This window comes from Talpa occidentalis, unplaced genomic scaffold (assembly GCF_014898055.3).
Source record: "Talpa occidentalis isolate TD23 unplaced genomic scaffold, MPIMG_talOcc4v2.1 talOcc4.5, whole genome shotgun sequence".
Classification (NCBI taxonomy): Eukaryota; Metazoa; Chordata; class Mammalia; order Eulipotyphla; family Talpidae; genus Talpa; species Talpa occidentalis.
The window spans coordinates 121,838,381-121,858,612 of record NW_023604861.1 but is presented as its reverse complement, the minus strand read 5'-3'; the positions used below and the strand labels follow the sequence as shown (position 1 = coordinate 121,858,612).

General features: G+C 42.4%; 1 protein-coding gene across 4 annotated transcripts in view; it reads left to right on the top strand.

The window, feature by feature from the left end:
• Positions 1–7,697: 7,697 nt before the first annotated feature.
• Positions 7,698–20,232, top strand: part of SPAST (spastin) — a 42,488-nt gene continuing 29,953 nt past the window's right edge. Inside the window, exons 1-3 of one of the 4 annotated variants that reach the window (XM_037528259.2) lie at positions 7,698–8,237; positions 18,137–18,223; positions 20,093–20,176. In XM_037528259.2, the coding sequence (XP_037384156.1) occupies positions 7,823–8,237; positions 18,137–18,223; positions 20,093–20,176 (586 nt within the window). In that variant the 5' untranslated portion in view covers positions 7,698–7,822. The remainder of the gene's footprint in view (positions 8,238–18,136; positions 18,224–20,092; positions 20,177–20,232) is intronic. The other 3 variants (XM_037528262.2, XM_037528261.2, XM_037528260.2) reach the window with 3 other exon arrangements.

The following is a 20,232-nucleotide window of genomic DNA, read 5'->3' as shown; positions in this document are numbered from 1 at the left end:
GTATAGGCCAGAGGTGGGGGGATGAGAGGATTCACCAGAGACAGAATGGGGAGCAGAACAGGCAGACTGACTGAAATACACTGCTGAGGGGAGCTGCTGGCAAGACAGGAGAGGTCTGCTGTACCAGGTGGGTTAGCTCTCTGGCCAGGGAACAAACTCTTGCTGCAGTGGATGCCAATGGCTTCATAGTGCTGAGACTTAACCACTTGCAGCACGAGGGAGGCCCCTGAAAATAGGGTATTAATACATAGACCATGGAAGGAAAAAAAAATGTTTACTGAAGAAACAGCACTGAACAATTAATTGTTAGCCAGGTTTCTCTCAATCCAGAGAGGAGTTACTAGTGATTTATCAAAAAGTCTCACTAAAAGTTTTACATTGGAGGGCCTCCCCGGTGGCGCAGCGGTTGCGCGCTGACTTGTGAAGCTGCCCGCAGCCTCTGCAGTGCCGGTTCGATCCCCAGCCGCTGGGTCCCACATGGCGCGCAGACCTCTCCTGCCGCCCACTGCTCCCCTCAGCAGTGTACTTCGTCACTTTGCCTGTTCTGCTCTCTGCTCTGGCTCTGGTGAATTCTCTCACCCTCCAGCACCTCTGACTGTACCCATTGCTTGTATAAATAAATAAATCTTAAAAAAAAAAAGAAGTTTTACATTGGAAACTTACTGAAAGATTCAGAGAGCATGCCACAGCTGCAAATAGATGGCTAAGAATGAAAAAGAAGATAGCCAGAAATGATATAAGTGAATTAGCAGAAGAGTAACAGAAAACAAAGTTAATTGAAGATAGCGCAGAATGCTGAATTTTGATATGTCTCGGCAACAATGATTATGATATAAATTTGCCATAATATATATTATCTAGAGAAAGATAAATTTACAGAGAAGAACACTTAATTCTTTTTTTTTTTTTTTTTTAATTTTTTTTTTTTTAAGGTTTATATTTATTTATTTATTTATTTATTTATACACGCACTGGGTACAGTCAGAAGCGCGGGAGGGTGAGAGAATTCACCAGAGCCAGAGCAGGGAGCAGAGCAGGCAGAAGGACCGAAGTACACTGCTGAGGGGAGCAGTGGGCGGCAGGAGAGGTCTGCGCGCCATGTGGGACCCTCCTCTGGTGGCCGGGGAGCAGCCGGGGATTGAACCGGCGCTGCAGAGGCTACAGGCAGCTTCGCAACCCAGCGCTCAACCACTGCGCCACCGGGGAGGCCCAGAACACTTAATTCTTATTTAGACTTGTAGCACTAAGTTTTGTCAGGACTGCTTTCATCTGCTGCTATTGTGTCCTTGATTTCATTACTTATCACATTCTGCCTTATATTTTGTTTATGGTTAAACACAGATATTTGAGTTCTTCAATGGCAAAAATTATATATTTATCTTTGTATTTGTTTCTTATATTTGATATTTTCCCAAAAAAAAAAAAAAAAGATTTTAAATGGAAAGTGAAAGGTTGCACCAAAGAACTACTCTCTAGACTTCCTGTCTTGGGATTTTAGGGAGATAGTAGTTACAGATCTTAGAGCTAGAATTCTAGAATCTAGAATAATAAAACTGTTCTTTACCCCCTTTTTATAAACGGCGCAAATTCCATTTATAAAATAATAACCTACTAGACAGGCAGTACCTATTTAGGGATAATACAATATGTGTAGGGAGCCTCCCTGGTGTTGCAGGGGTTAAAGGCACAGTGCTTTTAGGCTGTTGCCAGTCACTGCAGCATGAGTTTGATCCCAACCAAGGAGCTACCCATAAGGCGCAGCAGACCTCTCCTGTCTTGCCCACTGCTCCCCTCAGCAGTGTATTTCAGTCAGTCTGCCTGTTCTGTTCCCCACTCTGTCTCTGGTTAATCCTCTCACCCCACTCCCCACACCTCCAGCCATTACCCCAGTTCTTGTATGCATAAATAAATAAATCTTTAAAAAAAAAATGAAAGAAAACCTGCTTCCGTGGTTGTATAGTGTCTGGGAACGTGAATGATAAATAGTTCCCTAGACTGATATAAAATTTCCCATAAATGATGAAAGTGACTCACCATATCTAAACTATTTGTGCAATGTACATTAAGCACCTACTTTCCTTTTAGGGGTGTGGAATTTTAGTATGTGTTAGGCAGAGGGTGCCTACTTGACCAGCCCCAATTAAAAACCCCATTACTGAATTTGTATTTTTTTAAAGATTTATTTATTTATGTATACAAGAACTGGGGTACAGACCAGAGGTGTGTGTGTGGGGGGGGTGAGAGGATTCACCACAGACAGAATGGGGAGCGGAGCAGGCAGATTGACTGAAATACACTGCTTAGGGGAGCAGTGGGTAAGTCAGGAGAGGTCTGCTGTGCCATGTGTGTAATTCCCTGGTCGGGAATTGAAATCATGCTGCAGTGGCTGCAGATAGCTTCATAGGTTGCGTATTAACCCCTTGCGCCACCAAGAAGGCCCTGAATTTGTTTTCTAATGTGTTTATTGGATGTACTTCACACATACTGTCAGAACACATTGCTGGGAGAATTAAATGTGTTCTGTGTGACTCCACTATATGATTTTTGGAAGCTTACACCTGGTTTTCATCAGTCTATTCCCTTTGTATCTTTTTTGCAGTAATAAATCATAGATATGACTATATCACTGAACCTGGTGATCGTGGTGATTTGGGTATAAATTTCAGTCCTTGCCCTAATAATGTGTATTCTATTTCAGCTAGATCAGATATATATCTCATATATGTACATACATATACAAAATACATTTAAATGGCAGTATAAAATAACTGATTAAAAGATGAATAATATAGATCATAAATTCTGAAGGAGTTCAAATGAAGTTGAGATAAATATAAGTAGATACCTTTGGAATAATATTAAACAGTGAATAAGTATTGAAGCAAAGCTGGTGGGGTAGGGCAACATATTATAGACTGAAATACTAACAATGTAAGTAAATGGAGAAAATCAGGTTGTGTTACAAGAATATAGGAATTAGGGTCTCCCCGGTGGCGCAGCGGTTGAGCGCTGGGTTGCGAAGCTGCCCGCGGCCTCTGCAGCGCTGGTTCGATCCCCGGCTGCTCCCCGGCCACCAGACAAGGGTCCCACATGGCGCGCAGACCTCTCCTGCCGCCCACTGCTCCCCTCAGCAGTGTACTTCGGTCCTTCTGCCTGCTCTGCTCCCTGCTCTGGCTCTGGTGAATTCTCTCACCCTCCCGCGCTTCTGACTGTACCCAGTGCTTGTATAAATAAATAAATAAATAAATAAATAAATAAATAAATAAATAAATAAATCTTTAAAAAAAGAATATAGGAATTAGTTTATCTGACAAGAAAGTCTCAAGGATAAAGACTTTCTAAAACCACTGTAGTAAGTTTAGAAACCACCTTTGAAAACAGACAACTCCGTTTATATGTTCCAACACATTCACATGATGGTAACGATTTTTATTGCTCTGCTTTCATGCTTGCTAGAGTAAACACGCCCTGCCCACCATAAATATAGAAATATAATATTAGATCTATGTACCCAAATACTTTGTTTAGAGTGTTGATTGAATACACCTACCATTCTAGAACATTTAAAACTCTGTATTAACTGTTTATGTTTATGCTTCTACAGCATCATAGCTTTAAAAATCAAGTTGAGCAGGTTAGGTCACAACTTACACTCTTACACCCAGTACTATTTCAAAACCATGAGCTCATTCAGACTTTCACCACTAACAAATCCTCTGAAAGCTAGGGAATCTCAAACTGGTATCTCAGTTTTGTTTCAGGTTGTTTTTAAAATTTGAACTGATATCTCTTAAGCAATAGGTTTCTCATAAAAATTCAGAATTCTGGTTTTCTCTTGAAATTTTTTTTTTTTAAAGATTTATTTATTTATACAAGCACTGGGTACAGTCAGAAGCGCGGGAGGGTGAGAGAATTCACCAGAGCCAGAGCGGGGAGCAGAGCAGGCAGAGGGACCGAAGTACACTGCTGAGGGGAGCAGTGGGCGGCAGGAGAGGTCTGTGCGCATGTGGGACCCTCCTCTGGTGGCCGGGGAGCAGCCCGGGGATCGAACCGGTGCTACAGAGGCTGCGGGCAGCTTCGCAAGCCAGCGCTCAACCGCTGCACCACCAGGGAGGCCCTCTCTTGAAATATTTTTTAAAAACTTTTTTTTGAAGAACTATGGTTGCTTTGGTGGTAGGAGTGCTACAGTGACTATACCTGAGAAGGTAAATCCTATGCAGTCAAAACACTAACAAGGATGTAAAACAATGATAATTCAATTAAAAATAAAATCTGGCAACAGTAGGTCACACATTCTTGAAATGGAAAAATTAACTGAAGCTAATTAATAACCATCCCGTTTAACTAGGTGTGCCACAAAGTGGACCCAATACAGATAAATGATTAATGTTCACAATTATGTATTTGCTTATTAACACAGCTAGTGCATAATAATCCTCTAAATGTTACTCTACTCCTACTATCCCGCCCCATGAATCATGTTTTTATTTTTATTTATTTATTTATTTTTTTAAAGATTTATTTATTTATACAAGCACTGGGTACAGTCAGAAGCGCGGGAGGGTGAGAGAATTCACCAGAGCCAGAGCGGGGAGCAGAGCAGGCAGAAGGACCGAAGTACACTGCTGAGGGGAGCAGCGGGCGGCAGGAGAGGTCTGCGCGCCATGTGGGACTCTCCTCCGGTGGCCGGGGAGCAGCCCGGGATCGAACCGGTGCTGCAGAGGCTGCGGGCAGCTTCGCAACCCAGAGCTCAACCGCTGCGCCACCGGGGAGGCCTGAATCATGTTTTTAAATGTGTTTCTCTCTATTGAGTATTCTGCCTTTCTCCAAATTAGTCATATCCTCTCTTGGCTCTAGGCGTGCCATTTTATTTCACTTATTAGTTTTTAATTGAAAAGATGTCCTAAATATCTTTTTGATCATTGATCCCTACATGAAATAATCCAGCATCTCTCATACTGAAGGTGGGTGTTCCTTAGAAAGCAAGGAGGGCTGATATATCAAAAAACTATTTGGTAGTAGGCACTTTGGTAAATAAGCTAATGGGTTAAAGTGATAAAGTGACTGAATGTCCTCGATTAGTTAGCACAGTACTCAGCTCCTCTTTTTTGTCCTGGTGAAACTGGCCCAGATTCCACTCAGATTAACTTTCCTGCTAGTTCTTACCATCTGAAAACTGGGAGTCTGTCTTACTGTAATTTAAATGGCTAAATTTAGGATCTTAGTCCAGATTATAAGGATAGGGTAACATCTAGGGACTACTCCTCTTGACACAAATTTAGGAAAATGTTAATTCAGAAAGCTAATTTAACAGGGATATATTTTCAAGAGGCAGAAAATGTGAATTGGGAGTGCTAAAATTTGAGATTCCAGTACAGTCTGAAATGCCAAGTGGCATTGTAGGTGTAAGAGGCAAAAACAAATAAAATTTATAAGTATGATGTTGGAGGTTTTCTTTTCTTTTGGAGGTGTTAGTTGTATATTATACTTTGTAATTTAACCCAAACATTTTATGGAGGAGTTAACTAGTTAAAAAGTTTGTTCCATATCACATAACTAGTAAGTTGCAGAACCAGAATAACAACTCCAGTCTGACTCTCAAATTCACAATTTAGGTACCAAAAAACCCCCAAATATGCAGAAAAGCAGTCAACTTGGTAACAGAGACTTAGCAAATGGGAAGCCTGAAATCAGAAATTCAACACCTAGATACCCAGGAGTGAAAGATCATTCTGTTGCAGGGTCTAAAGGTATATTTCTTTAATAATTAATAAAATATAAACAGGTGATGTAAAAATATGGGTTTTTAAAAAAAATATTTATTTATACATACAAGAGCTGGGGTACAGGCAAGATGTGGGGGGGGGTGAGAGGACTCACCAGAGACAGAGTGGGGAACAGAACAGGCAGACTGACCGAAACACACTGCTGAGGGGAGCAGCACGCGAGACAGGAGAGGTCTGCTACACCATGTGGGTTTCTCCCTGGCCGACTGGGGATCGAACTCGTGCTGCAGAGACTATGGATTGCTTCATAGTGCAGTGCTTAAGCCCTTGTGCCACCAGGGAGGCCCTAAAGATTTATTTATTTATGCATACAAGAGCTGGGGTACAGGCCAGAGGTGTGGGGGTGGGGGTGTGTGAGAGGATTTACCAGAGACAGAGTGGGGAACAGAAGAGGCAGATTGACTAAAATACACTGCTGAGGGGAGCAGGTGGTGAGCCAGGAGAGGTCTGCTGCACCATGTGTTTGCTCCCTGTCAGGCTGGGGATCGAACTCAAGCTGCAGAGGCTGCTGATTGCTTCACAGTGCTGTGCTTAATCCCTTGTGTCAGTAGGCCCCCGAGAAGTAATATTTTCTGGAGAAGTCAGGAATTGAAATGTAATGTGAAAGAGGCCTCCATGGTGACACAGTGGTTAAAGACACAGTGCTAACAAGCTGTTTCCAGTAACTGCAACATGAGTTCCATCCTCGGCCAAAGAGCTGACTGTCATGGCGCAGCAGACCTCTCCTGCCTAGCCTGCTGCTCCCCTCAGCAGTGTATTTCAATCAGTCCTTCTGTTCTGCTTCCTGCTCTATCTCTGGTGAATCCTCTCCCATCTCTGCTGCTACCCCTACCCGCCTCCATCTCTTGGCCTACACTCCAGTTCTTGTATGCATAAATAAATAAATCTTTTTTCTTTAAATGAAATGTAATGTGAAAGATAGTACATTTCAGAAAGAGAAACTTGAATAAATAAGCATAGAGACAGAAAAAGGGAAGGGAACAGGAGGAAAATAGGGAGTAGGTCATTTATTTTTTTTAAATATTTTTTAAAGGTTTATTTTTTATTTATTTATGCATATAAGAACTGGGGTGGAGGCCAGAAGGTGGTGGTGGTGAAAGGATTCACCAGAGACCATAGCTTGATAGTACAGACTTTAACACCTGCGCCACCAGGGAGGCCCCCCAATTTTTTTTTTAAATGAGGGGCAGTCTGAATTACACTGTAATGACATTGGTTACTGTACAAAACCTACGCATTTTCTTATTCAAACCATTTAATTCTTCAGATTACACATCTAAACATGTACTCATTTGAACTTCTGGACTCGTTGGCCCTCATCGAGCTAACGTTCTCCTTTTGGGGGACCTTAAGTTTGGACGTCTCTGCAACTGCTTCTGAGCTGGAACTCAGCCTCAATCACTTGGCGGAAGATTTGGATCCACTGACAGAAAATCCTGCGGGAAATATAAACAGTGACACTGCGAAATAGAGCCTCGCGAACTAGCCAAAGGACCGAAAGACATACAGGCACCTTAAGCGAGCTGATGACCAAAATTCCAAGCTAAGAGCTCCCCGGGGCAACGAAGTCCGCAGAGTGACCGGGCCCGGAGGGTGACGTAGTTCGAACTGCACACTGGGAACTGTAGTTCGGTGGGGGGAAGCGACAGCGCGCCCCCCGCCGCACACGCGCTCTGGGAGCTCAGAGCAACAAAGAGGGCGGCTTGCGCGTGCGCGCCAGGGACCAACTCGGAGGGCGTGCGCGTGCGCGCGCACACGTGACCTCCGCTCTGCGCTACCGGGTGGCTGAAAAGGAGGAAGAGAGGGAGGGGCGGCTGCTGCGGACCGCAGGAGGAGGAGGAGACGGGGTTGCGCTCCTGGCCGAGCGGGTAGAGAGGGGCGGGGCCGGGGAGCAGCGCGCGGCGGTGCCGGGCTCCAGCGACCCGCGGGCGTGTGGGGGTCTGTGGCCCCCGGCGTCCCAGTGGCCGCCGCCGTCGCTCGGTCGCCGTCAGCGTGCGGGAGGCGGGTAATGGCGGCGGCCGCGGCGGGCGCTGTGAATGAATTCTCCGGGTGGACGAGGGAAGAAGAAAGGCTCCGGCGGCCCGAGCAGCCCGGCGCCTCCCAGGCCTCCGCCCCCCTGCTTGGCCCCCGGCCGTCCCGCCCCCGGGCCGGCCCCGGCGCCGGCGTCGCCGCCTAAGCGGAACCTGCGCTCCTTCTCCTCCCCGCTGCTGCTCGGCCTCGCGCTGCTGCGGCTGGTCGCGCTGCACCTGGGGCTCCTCTGCGTGTGGCTCTGCCAGCGCCTCTCCCGCGCCCTCATGGCCGCCAAGAGGAGCTCCCGGGCCGCCCCGGCGCCCGCCGCGGCCTCGCCCCCGTCGCCGGTGCCGGGCGGGGAGGCCGAGAGCGTCCGAGCCTTCCACAAACAGGCCTTCGAGTACATCTCCATTGCTCTGCGCATCGATGAGGACGAGAAAGGTACCCGGGGCGCGGGGAGGGGCGGGCGAGGGCGGCGGGGCTGCCGGGGGAGGGCGACCTCTGTGTCGCCAGGATTGATCTGCCCCCCCCCCCCACCGAGGTGGCTTGCCCGAAGTCAGAGCCCCAGCCTCTGCGATTCACGTAAACCCATCTCCTTTCAGGGCATCCTGGCTGTTGACCTTGCACAGCCTTCCTTGCACTTTTGCATGCACGACCCAGGTCCCTGTGGGCGCCCAGACGTGCAGGTGACAGTGACAGTTGTCCTGGGGTGACCACACGGAGCCCTGGGAGCACCGTAAACAGCGTGTGGCTTCCTTTGAGCCAGGTTTCCAAAAGGTCTTGATATCGAAGAAGCCGTGCCTTGTTGTATAGGCTTTTAATGAAAGCAGTACTGTAATGTCAGAAAAGAAAGAACAAATGACTTAATTTTGAAAGGGACAGCTGCATGTGATTGCAGCTGGATTGAGTGATATTTTTAAGTTTCTTGACAACCGTTTTATCGCTAGGACTCCTAAGTATTCTTCAGTAAGGTTTTATTTTAGCACCGCATTTTTGTTTTTGTTCCTGATTTGGACTGAGTTTATTTAAATCAGTTTTAAAAGATAGCCTCTGAAGTGTTACATGAATGAATAGAGTAAATTTGCACATGTTTCTTAATGAAAGCAAGAATTACATACTTAGGATTTCTTTTAAGCTATTACTTTTCAGTTTATGTACCGGAAACCATTCTATTAGCGCTGCATGTTTGTGAACGTATTTAATCCTCAAAATAACCCCAGGAGGGGAAGTTACATTTAGTATCAGCATTTTTTTACAAGTGGACAAACTGAGGATTAAATGATTAAAGCTGGCCATTCCAAACTTACTAATCGCTGGGTACGGGGAATTTATTGGAGATAATGTAGACGGGTTTTTCTAACATTTTTAAAAAGTCTGTCCTTTCAACCCTCGATCTAGTATGCCGAGATCTTTTTCTCTAACTGCCACAGACCATTTTTCCGCATCTCAATTAGATACTAACTCCAATCTCCAATTCACTTGTAGTGTCTCTGTCCACCAACTCCAGAAATTGTTCTAGATCTTCAGTTTTGTTTGAAACCAATTTCTCTTGTGGGGCTTAGGAGAAGGAAATGTGATATAAGCAGAGGAGCTGCTATTCGTGTTTTTTGTAGTGTAAGGACAGTGGCGATTAGGGGAGTTCAAAGAAGGAGACAGATTTAATGAAAGAATGCTATGTGTTTGTGGAAGGCAATTTTTTGTTTCCATTTCTTAGGAGCACCCAAGGATCTCTAGAGAAGCTCAGTTTTATTGCAGTATCCTATTACAGTAGGGTCCTGTGAAGCTTCCTAATTTAGGTGTGGAAAGATGTTTTAGACTAGATGAAATATATTTAAAGGTAGATTGATTGTTGTATTTAGGAAGACTAAATGCAAGGAAATTTTAGTTAACACTGGGTGATGGGAGTTGAGAGATAAGAGGAAAGGTCAAGGAAATTCTGCATTAAAAAAGAAAAAAGTTCCTAAGGTCTTAGATTTAAAGAGAAATCTGTTTCATGTAAGGTGTAAGTGACAGAAGTAAAATTCACTTGGGTTTCATGCTGGTGATTTATTTTTTAGTATCTTTAAATTCTCTTAAAATATTTTTTGAAGCATGTTTTAAATGAACTGTGTATCACATTTCACACTTTATCAATAATGTTTCTGCTCACAGTTTTTTGCTTTATATTATAGTTTCTGCAGGGGACATCAGAATAGTTACAATAGGTCTTCAGTTTGGAATTCCACATCTGATGCATCATATGCCAAAATAAAGTAGTTTCAACTGAAACAAATTAGGTATATTCACTTTCATTTAAAAATGAGTAAAGGGCCTCCCCGGTGGCGCAGCGGTTGAGCGCTGGGTTGCGAAGCTGCCCGCGGCCTCTGCGGCGCCGGTTCGATCCCCAGCTGCTCCCAGGCCACCGGAGGAGGGTCCCACATGGCACGCAGACCTCTCCTGCCGCCCGCTGCTCCCCTCAGCAGTGTACTTTGGTCCTTCTGCCTGCTCTGCTCCCCGCTCTGGCTCTCACCCTCCCGCGGTTCTGACTGTACCCAGTGCATGTATAAACAAAACAAACAAACAAATAATTAAATAAAACATGCCTCTATTAAAAAAAAAATAAAAATAAAAATGAGTAAAACTGAGTTTATATTGTCATAGTTCTAGCTTATTTCTCCTTTAGCTTAGTGAAATTTTTAGTACTTTAGCTCTATTCTAGTAGTATGAGAGTTCCCTTTAAATCAATTTGTATCTTCACCATTATTGACAGGACAGAACTTAATTCCAAAAGAATTTCACTCTCCCTTCACCCCACTGCATCAGAATATATATGAACACATAGATATGAATTGGACAGGCAGTCATCAAAGGTTTCCTAACTCTGTGGTATACCCTTAAAGGGCTGGTAATGTCATGTACTGCCATTCCCTTAGCAATTTGACTTAGTTTCTGAATGTACTGAAAGCCAATTGATTTCTCAGGTGGAATAGACTCTTTCAGACTGTAGTAGCATTAATTAATGGGAACATTTGGTGCCTTGAAAATGATAGAGACCAAATTAAATCTTATTTTAATAAGGTAGTGTGTACATGTGGTTTATATGATAACTGATTATTATGAATTTCTTATGGCATACTCAACTTTGACGCTGAATTTTCATAAACTACATTTGTCTGAAATCAAGAATAGCGAAGCAAATTCTCTTTACCTGTTGTAGGCTATATGAGTTTTTTTTTTTTTTTTTTTATAGAGGCATGTTTTTATTTATTTATTTATTTTATTTGTTTGTTTGTTTTGTTTATACATGCACTGGGTACAGTCAGAAGTGCGGGAGGGTGAGAGAATTCACCAGAGCCAGAGCGGGGAGCAGAACAGGCAGAAGGACCGAAGCACACTGCTGAGGGGAGCAGCGGGCGGCAGGAGAGGTCTGCGCACCATGTGGGATCCTCCTCCGGGGCCAGGGAGCAGCCGGGGATCGAACCGGCGCCGCAGAGGCTGTGGGCAGCTTCGCAACCCAGCGCTCAACCGCTGCGCCACCGGGGAGGCCCTATATGAGTTTTTTTTTTTCTTCATTAGAGCAGGCAAGTATTGGATACTAGTTAATTTGCATAACCCTGAATTCCAGATGTACCTGAGAAAGGCTTACTTTCTAGTGTGATGTATTTAAACAACATTTGTTATGCAGTTAATAAATGTGTATATATTTTCATATATAAGTCCCTCATTTTTTAAAGGAGTTAAACAATTTTATGGATATTTCCTCTAATTGTTGAACGTGATTGGAAAACTGATAACCTAGCATATTCATTATGTATATAGAGAAAATGAAACTCAAAAAGGTGAACCAGAGTTTAGGTGAACAGACTCACCTAAATTTACTATCGCTTTTATAGTAAGCAGATTGTTTTGTAATGCCAATACTGGGGTCCTTAGAATAAATACGGGGAGGAAAAGAGGAGGTTGTGATAGTGGATAACCAGAACGTGATCTAACATGTTTTGGATGGCTCCTGCAGGAAGGCAAGCCTGAGATCGCCTGGGTAACACAATGGTGCAACTTCTCTAGGTGTGGTTTGATTGCCTCAGATATGTAGGACTTGACAGTAAAGGTCCAGTATGATATATGAAAGACAGTGAGCAGATTTCTCAAGTTATTGTAGGTGTAAAGAATCTGGTATCAAGGGCCTTCCCTGGTGGCGCAGCGGTTGAGTGCTGGGTTGCGAAGCTGCCCGCAGCCTCTGTAGGGCCAGTTCAATCCCCGGCCCCCAGGTGAGGGTCCCACGTGGCGCGCAGACCTCTCCTGCCGCCCGCTGCTCCCCTCAGCAGTGTATTTCATCAGTCTGTCTGTTCTGCTCTCCGCTCTGGCTCTGGTGAATTCTCTCACCCTCCTGCGCTTCTGACTGTACCCCAGCACTTGTATGGATGAATAAATAAATCTTTTAAAAAAAAAAAAAAGAATCAGGCATCAAGGACAGAAGTGTCAATAAAATCCTTACCTATCCTTAATCGGTTTATAGTTAAAGCACTAATTTAAAAAATTAATTGCCATGTAATTTTGTAATTTCATATAATCCAAACTTGCATTTTATTTAAAACATGCAGACAAGGGCCTCCCCGGTGGCGCAGCGGTTGAGCGCTGGGTTGCGAAGCTGCCCGCAGCCTCTGCAGCGCCTCTTCAATCCCTGGCTGCTCCCCGGCCACCGGAGGAGGGTCCCACATGGCGCACAGACCTCTCCTGCCGCCCCTTGCTCCCCTCAGCAGTGTACTTCGGTCCTTCTGTCTGCTCTGCTCCCTGCTCTGGCCCTGGTGAATTCTCTCACCCTCCTGCGCTTCTGACTGTACCCAGTGCTTGTATAAATAAATAAATAAATCTTTAAAAAAAATGCAGACAAAATACTTGCCTATCCCTGTTTATTTTCACAAAGAACACCAAGACTAGCTGATAGTATGAGGCCAACTCCTGGATGTCAGGGGCTACTTTTCTCTTTCTCAGCTTTGAGGGTCTAATTTTATTCTATTTAAGCTGCAGTGCCTTTCTTTAAGTTGACATTTGAATTTTGACTATATAGGATCTTGGGTAAGTTACTTAATGCATCGATATAATTGTAAAATGTTTAGTGCCTGAACATTAGTAGGTCCTCAGAAAATGGCAACTATTATTCATGCAATTTATTTATTTATTTTTCAAGAGGCATGCATTCTTTATTTATTTGTTTGTTTGTTTATACATGCACTGGGTACAGTCAGAAGTGCAGGAGGGTGAGAGAATTCACCAGGGCCAGAGTGAGGAGCAGAGCAGGCAAAAGGATCGAAGTACACTGCTGAGGGGAGCAGCGGGCGGCGCCATGCGGGACCCTCCTCCGGTGGCTGGGGAGCAGCCAGGGATCGAACCAGCGCCACAGAGGCCGCGGGCAGCTTCGCAACCCAGCACTCAACCACTGCACCACCGGGGAGGTCCAAATGGCAACTATTATTAATTCAAAAGTATTTAAAGATTATAACTGCTAGAAGTTATGTTAGAACATGTTAAACCTTGATACCTAGTTTCTATTGCCCTTTAGAGGACCCAGCAACAGTCTAAATGAGATTTGAGGAAGAATTATTTAAAGAGTGATATAAACATGCTTTTGCTAATTGTGACCCTAAGTGCATTTTATTTTATTTTTTTAAAAGATTTATTTATTTATGCATGCAAGAACTGGGGTACAGGCCAGAGATGCAAGGGGGTGAGAGGATTCACTAGAGACAGGGTGGGGAGCAGAACAGGCAGACTGGCTGAAATACACTGCTGAGGGGAGCAACGGGTGAGACAGATGTCTGCTGCACCATGTGGGTTGCTCCCTGGCTGGCTAGGGATCGAACTCCTGCTGAAGAGGCTGCGGATTGCTTCATAATGCGGTGTTTTAACCTTTGCGGCACCAGGGAGGCCCCTGAGTGCATTTTAAAAAAGGGGGACTACCCTGGTGGCACAAGGAGTTAGGTTTCAGCACTACGAAGCTATCGGCAGCCACTGCAACATTTCGATCCCTGGCCAGGGAGCTGACCCACATGGCACAGCAGATCTTTCCAGTCTCACCAGCTGCTCCCTTCAGCGGTATATTTCAGTCAATCTGCCTGTTCTGTTCCCCACTCTGTCTCTGGTGTGAATCCTCTCACCCCCTGCACCTCTGGCTTACACCCCAGTCTTGTATGCATAAATAAATAAATCTTAAAAAAAAAAGTCTCCCCCTAACTTAATACCTTAGTTTTTTTATTACAAAAGAGATAAAATGAAATTTTTGTGTTCATTTTTGATCATAATGTAAGTTCTTGGTAATTTGGAAAAATACAGAAAATGCACAGAAGAAAATTAAAATTACTTACTATCCAGAGTAAATACAAAAGATTTTAAAGACGAGAAATTAATTGACATTCTGAAAGTTTAAAGAAAATTTCAAAAACTGAAATGATTTTTTTTAAAGATTTATTTATGCTTAGAAGAATTGGGGTGTAGGCCAGAGGTGACGGTTGTGAGAGGATTCACCAGAGATAAAGTGGGGAGCAGAACAGGCACATCTACTTAACTACATTGCTAATGAGAGCAGGCAACAAGACAGGAGAAGTCTGCTGCACTATATGTGGGTTAGCTCCCTGGCCAGGATTGAACTCAAGCTGCAGCGATGATAGTGTGATAGCACTGAGACTTAACCCCTATGCCACCAGGAAGCCCCCTGAAATGATTTTTTTTTTTTAAGATTTTTTGACTTATTTATGCATACAGAAGCACTGGGGTGTAGGCCAGAGGTGTGTGTGGTGGGAAGAGTTTGAGAAGCTTCACCGGAGACAGAGTGGGAGCAGAACAGGCAGATTGACTGAAATACACTGCGCAGGGGAGCAGCAGGCAAGACAGGCGAGGTCTGCTGTGCCATGTTGGTTAGCTGCCTGGCCAGGGATCGAACTCATGCTGCAGTGGCTGTGGGTAGATTCGTAGCGCTGAGACTTAACCCCTTACACCACTATGGAGGCCCTGGTTTATTAAGAATACAGATTACAATCTGCTATAATTTTTTAAAAAATATTATTTCCTGGCACGTTGCTAGCAGGAAATTGCATAGGAAAATGGGATATATTTGTTATTTGAAATTGCTTGTAGATGGATTTTTTTTCAAGATTGATTGATTGATTGATTGATTGATGTAAGCACTGGGTACAGTCAGAAGTGCTGGAGGGTGAAAGAATTCACCAGAGCCAGAGCGGGGAGCAGAATAGACAGACTGATGAAATACACTGCTGAGGGGAGAAGCGGGCGTGGCGGGAGAGGTCTGTCTGCATGCCATGTGGGACCCTTGTCGGTGGCCAGGGATCGAACTGGCGCTGCAGAGGCTGTGGGCAGCTTTGCAACCCAGCGCTCAACTGCTGCGCCACTGGGGAGGCCCTGTAGATGGATTCTTAAGAAAAATTAAATATATAAGTAAAAGCAGTGTGCTTTATATAACTTAAATGGACAAATGTCAGGAACTGCTGCATATAGTTTAGAACATTTAAATTAATCAACCAAATTAGTCAAAACAAATGTACTAAGTGTAGTAAAGATAATGAAAATAATGTCTGTATACCACTTTATTATTTAAAGTTTTGTCAGATACACTATTTCATTTGATTTTTGCCACACTTGGGTAAAGGAAAGTCTGATTTTTAGGTAAGGACACTGACAGAGAAATTAACTAACTTTACTAAGTTATAACAGCTGTTAAATGTTGGGAAAAAAGATTTAAATCTGTCTTCTCATTCACATACTTGCAAACACATTTTCTCTTTCTGCCTCAAATTACTCTTGTTTTGACCCTTCTCACAGCAATCTGGATACCACTAATGTATGAATGAAAAGGTGGAGTTGATAATTGGCTAGTCAGCTACACTGATCTCTATTTAAAGGTGGATATCATCAATACTTCTGTTGCTTATATAATAGAATACTTCTGTTGCTTATATATCATCAATACTTCCGTTGCTTATATAATACCACCAAATTAAAATGATACAGAGATACAGAAAGTGAAAATCCTTAGTAATCTTGCCCTTTAGAAGATAATTATTATGATTCTTCAACCTTTTCTTATATAAATAAATACTTATCATTAGAGGCAAAAAAAAAAAATCTGGTATATGTGAACTGATCTGTAGTCTTTTTCCCTTAGTATATTGGGACTCTTTTTATTAAAATATATTTGCTCTTTCTTGATCTGTCAGTACAATTTTATTAAAATATACATAAAATGCACTATTAGTCTATTGCTCAATGGATTTTTCAAACTGAGTATAGCAGTTTGAAACCCCACCCAGGTCAGGAAATAGAATATTGCTCTAGAAGACTGCCTTTCTCAGTTCCTTCCACTACCTTTCCCTATTCTTTGCAAAGGTGTCTATACAGCCTAACTTCTGACTCTGTAGATCGATTTTGTCTTATCTTGAGCCTTATAAATGACATTATACAGTATGTTTTCTTTTGTGTGTGGTTTCTTCTGCTCAACATATTTGTCAGATTAATCCATGATGTTGCCTGTGGTAGCAGTTTGTTCATTTTCATTGCTGAATACCATGGGTCATCAAACTGCCAGTAAGTCTGTTTAGTAACTTTTTGTTTACGTGTAAAACAGAGATAACATAATATTTGCCATTTTAATCTCTTACAGTGTGTAATTCAGTATCATTAAAGACATTGCATTGTGGTGTGCAGCTATCACCACTATCCATTTCTAAGACTTCACCATCCCAGAAACTTTATATCCAATAAGTGGTAATTCCTATTTCCCACTCTCCAGTGTCCTTTTTCCCAGGCCATGAATAACTCATGTTTCACTATTTTGTCTTTATGAGTTTGCTTGTTTTAGTTACCTCATATGGGTGGAATGATAAAATATATGCACTTTCGTGTTTGACTTATTTCACTTAGGATAATGTTTCAGGGTTCATTAGCCATATTGTAGTATGTATCAGATTTCATTCCTTTTTAATGCTGAGTAATATTCCATTGTTTGTGTATTACACAATTTGTTTAGCCATTGATCTGTTGATAGACATTGGGGTTGTTTTCATCTATTGTAAATGATGCTGCGGTAAGCATTGATATACAAGTATTTGTTTGATCCTTGTTTACAGTACTTTTGAGTACATACTGAGGACTAGAATTGTAGGATCATATGGTAATTCTATATTTAATATTTTGAGGAGTTGCCAAACTGTTTTCCATACAACAGTGGATAAGAGTTTCCAATTTCTCCATGTTTTTAAAAAGGTTTATTTGTGCATGGAAGAACTGGGGTGTAGGCCAGAGGTGTGGGAGGTGAGGGGACTCACCAGGGAGAGTGGGGAGCAGAACAGGTGGATCTACTGAAATACACTGCTAAGGGGAGCAGTAGGTGAGACAGGAGGGGTCTGCTGCGCCATACATGGGTTAACTCCCTGTCTGGGGATATCTAACTCAGGCCACAGCAGTGATAGTGCGATAGTGCTGAAACTTAACTCCTACACCACCAGGTAGGCCCCAATTTCTTCACATTTGTTATTTTCAGGCTCTGTTCACATCCTAAAGGATGTGAAGTGATTGTCATGATGGCTTGATTTGCATTTTCTTGATGATTTATCCTTGAGCATATTTTCACATGTTTTTGGCTATTGGCATATCTTTGGAAAAATGTCATTTCAGGTTTTTTGCTAGATTTTGTATTGGTTTTTTTTTTTTTTTTTTTAATTTATACAAGAGCTGGGGTACAGGCCAGAGGCACGGGAGGGTGAGAGGATTCACCAGAGACAGAATGGGGAGCAGACCAGGAGGACTGACTGAAATACACTGCTGAGGGGAGCAGCGGGCAAGACACGAGAGGTCTGCTTCGCCATGTGGGTTGCTCTCTGGCCGGCCAGGGATCGAACTCAGAGGCTGTGGATTGCTTCATTGTGCTGTGCTCAACCCCTTGCACCACCAGGGAGGCCTCCAACCCTCTTTTTTTTTTTTTTTAAAGATTTATTTATTTATTATTTATACAAGCACTGGGTACAGTCAAAAGTGTGGGAGGGTGAGAGAATTCACCAGAGCCAGAGCGGGGAGCAGAGCAGGCAGAAGGACTGAAGTACACTGCTGAGGGGAGCAGCGGGCGGCAGGAGAGGTCTGCGCGCCATGTGGGACCCTCCTCCAGTGGCCGGGGAGCAGCCGGGGATCGAACAGGCGCTGCAGAGGCTGCGGGCAGCTTCACAACCCAGCGCTCAACCGCTGCACCACCGGGGAGGCCCTCCAACCCTCTTTTTAATGCATCTTATTAATAGCATGCTTGGGAAATGTTCGATGTGTTCTTCATACTCATATAAAAATAACTTTCTATTTTAAAGCAGGACAAAAAGAGCAAGCTGTGGAATGGTATAAGAAAGGTATTGAAGAACTAGAAAAAGGAATAGCTGTCATAGTTACAGGACAAGGTAAAGTTATATTTACTTTTGCTTCCTAGTCATCTCAGATTATATTCACTTGATTGCTTGATTTCAGATCCATTTATCTTAATTCAAGTATTTATAGGGCCTCCCCTGGTGGCGCAGCGGTCGAGCACTGGGCTGCAAGGCTGCCCGCAGCCTCTGCAGCACCGGTTCATTCCTCGGCTGCCGGTGAGGGTCCCAGAAAAAAAATATATATATAGGTATTTATAGGCTTTTAAATATTATCAATGTTTGTAGACATTGTATAGTTAATTCTTTATTATCTGTGCTAAAATTGAAGTTATAATCAGTTGTACACAAACTTCATTACCTGTAAGAATCAGTATCACAGTAATCAGTATATTACTTGTTTCCTCCTTGAACCTACTGTTGGTGATGTTTAAGCCATAATTTTGAAATCTGGTTCTTTCCTCATTGTCAGGGAGGTCAAGGAGTGGTTAATCCATAGACTCCCCTTTGTACTTTTGAGTAATACTTGACTACATGTTAGAATATGAGCCATGAATATGTCACTTTGTTTGACTCTTAGCTTTTTGAACCCAAAGCAGTTAGTTCTCATATTTACTTTTCTGTCACCTCAGATTAAAAATTGGAGTCTTATATTATTTTTAAATCTATAGATAGCATTTATTGTATACTTCTTAAGTGCCCAGTCATCAATGTAAGTGCTTCAGACATAGTAACTCTTATATTTTTCATCACAGTCTCACGCTCTGAGGCTGTGCTGCTGTTATACTTATTTTTTAGGTGAATAATTACAACGAAGTTAAATAACTTCACTAAAGTCTCATAGCTAGCATGTGGTAGGGTTAGGCTATGAACCCAAGTAATCTGACCTCAGAACCTGATTTCTTAAATGCTATGTTATGAATATTGTGTAGTACATTAGTAACACTGTTTATAATTGTTTATCATAGCTAAAATAAATTCAGAAGGAAAAAATATAATATTAAGCTCAGTGTCTTAGCTTTATAGATGTTTGCTGGCTGACTCATCTGATAATTAGCTAATCTCTGATAATCAGTGTGCCCAATATTTACCATGCTGTTTTCTTCCCCTCCCCACCTCCTTTTATCTTTGACTACTTCTCTACCTCCTGGTCTCTACATGAAAGTGAGCAGAATAGAACACATGAATGGGATGATTGGACCTTGGAGACTTTGATGAGTTCATGAGCATGACATAAATTTGTGCAAAATATGTTTGCCGTTCTTTTCAATTATATAGAAAAGTTAGAAGAAAATGAGTTGGTAATAATAAAAATAGTATTTCATTGAATCAAAAATGCCTTTGACCCCTAAATTATATACAGTGTTGTTAGCCAGTATTATCTCAGTTAAAATAAATATCTTTTATTGTACTGCCGGTGGGAAAAACGACGACTCGGTTAACTGTGACACATTCTGTTCTTATTACTTAAATTTTGAATTTTAATTTATTACTTAAATTTTGAATATGCTGCCTTACTCTTATTTGTACATTGCTCTAACAGCAATATTAATATCTGTGACCAAAATTTTATATCTCAGGCAAAGACAAACTATGTTATGAATGCAGCCTGATTGATAACATTATTGCCAAGTTAGTTGGCAACAGTTGTAAAACACCTCTCAATATCTAAGATTTTAAAGTGTTGGAGAAGAAATGTGTCTGAAATAGATCATGAAATATACATGAAGTCATTATAAGTAACTATAATTGATTTATTTTAGGTATTCAAAAATAATGTTTTCAAAATTTCTTTATAAGACTTTGATTCCCATGAGATTAGTTTGGCTGATATTTTATCTATATACAGTACTTGTAGAAAACATAGATGTTTTAGTTCTTTATTTTCTGCTTTTTTTCTTTCAGGTGAACAGTGTGAAAGAGCTAGACGCCTTCAAGCTAAAATGATGACTAACTTGATTATGGCCAAGGATCGTTTACAACTTCTAGGTATCAATTAATGAGTTGGATAGTTGGAATGATATGTATTTGGAAAATGTATTCAG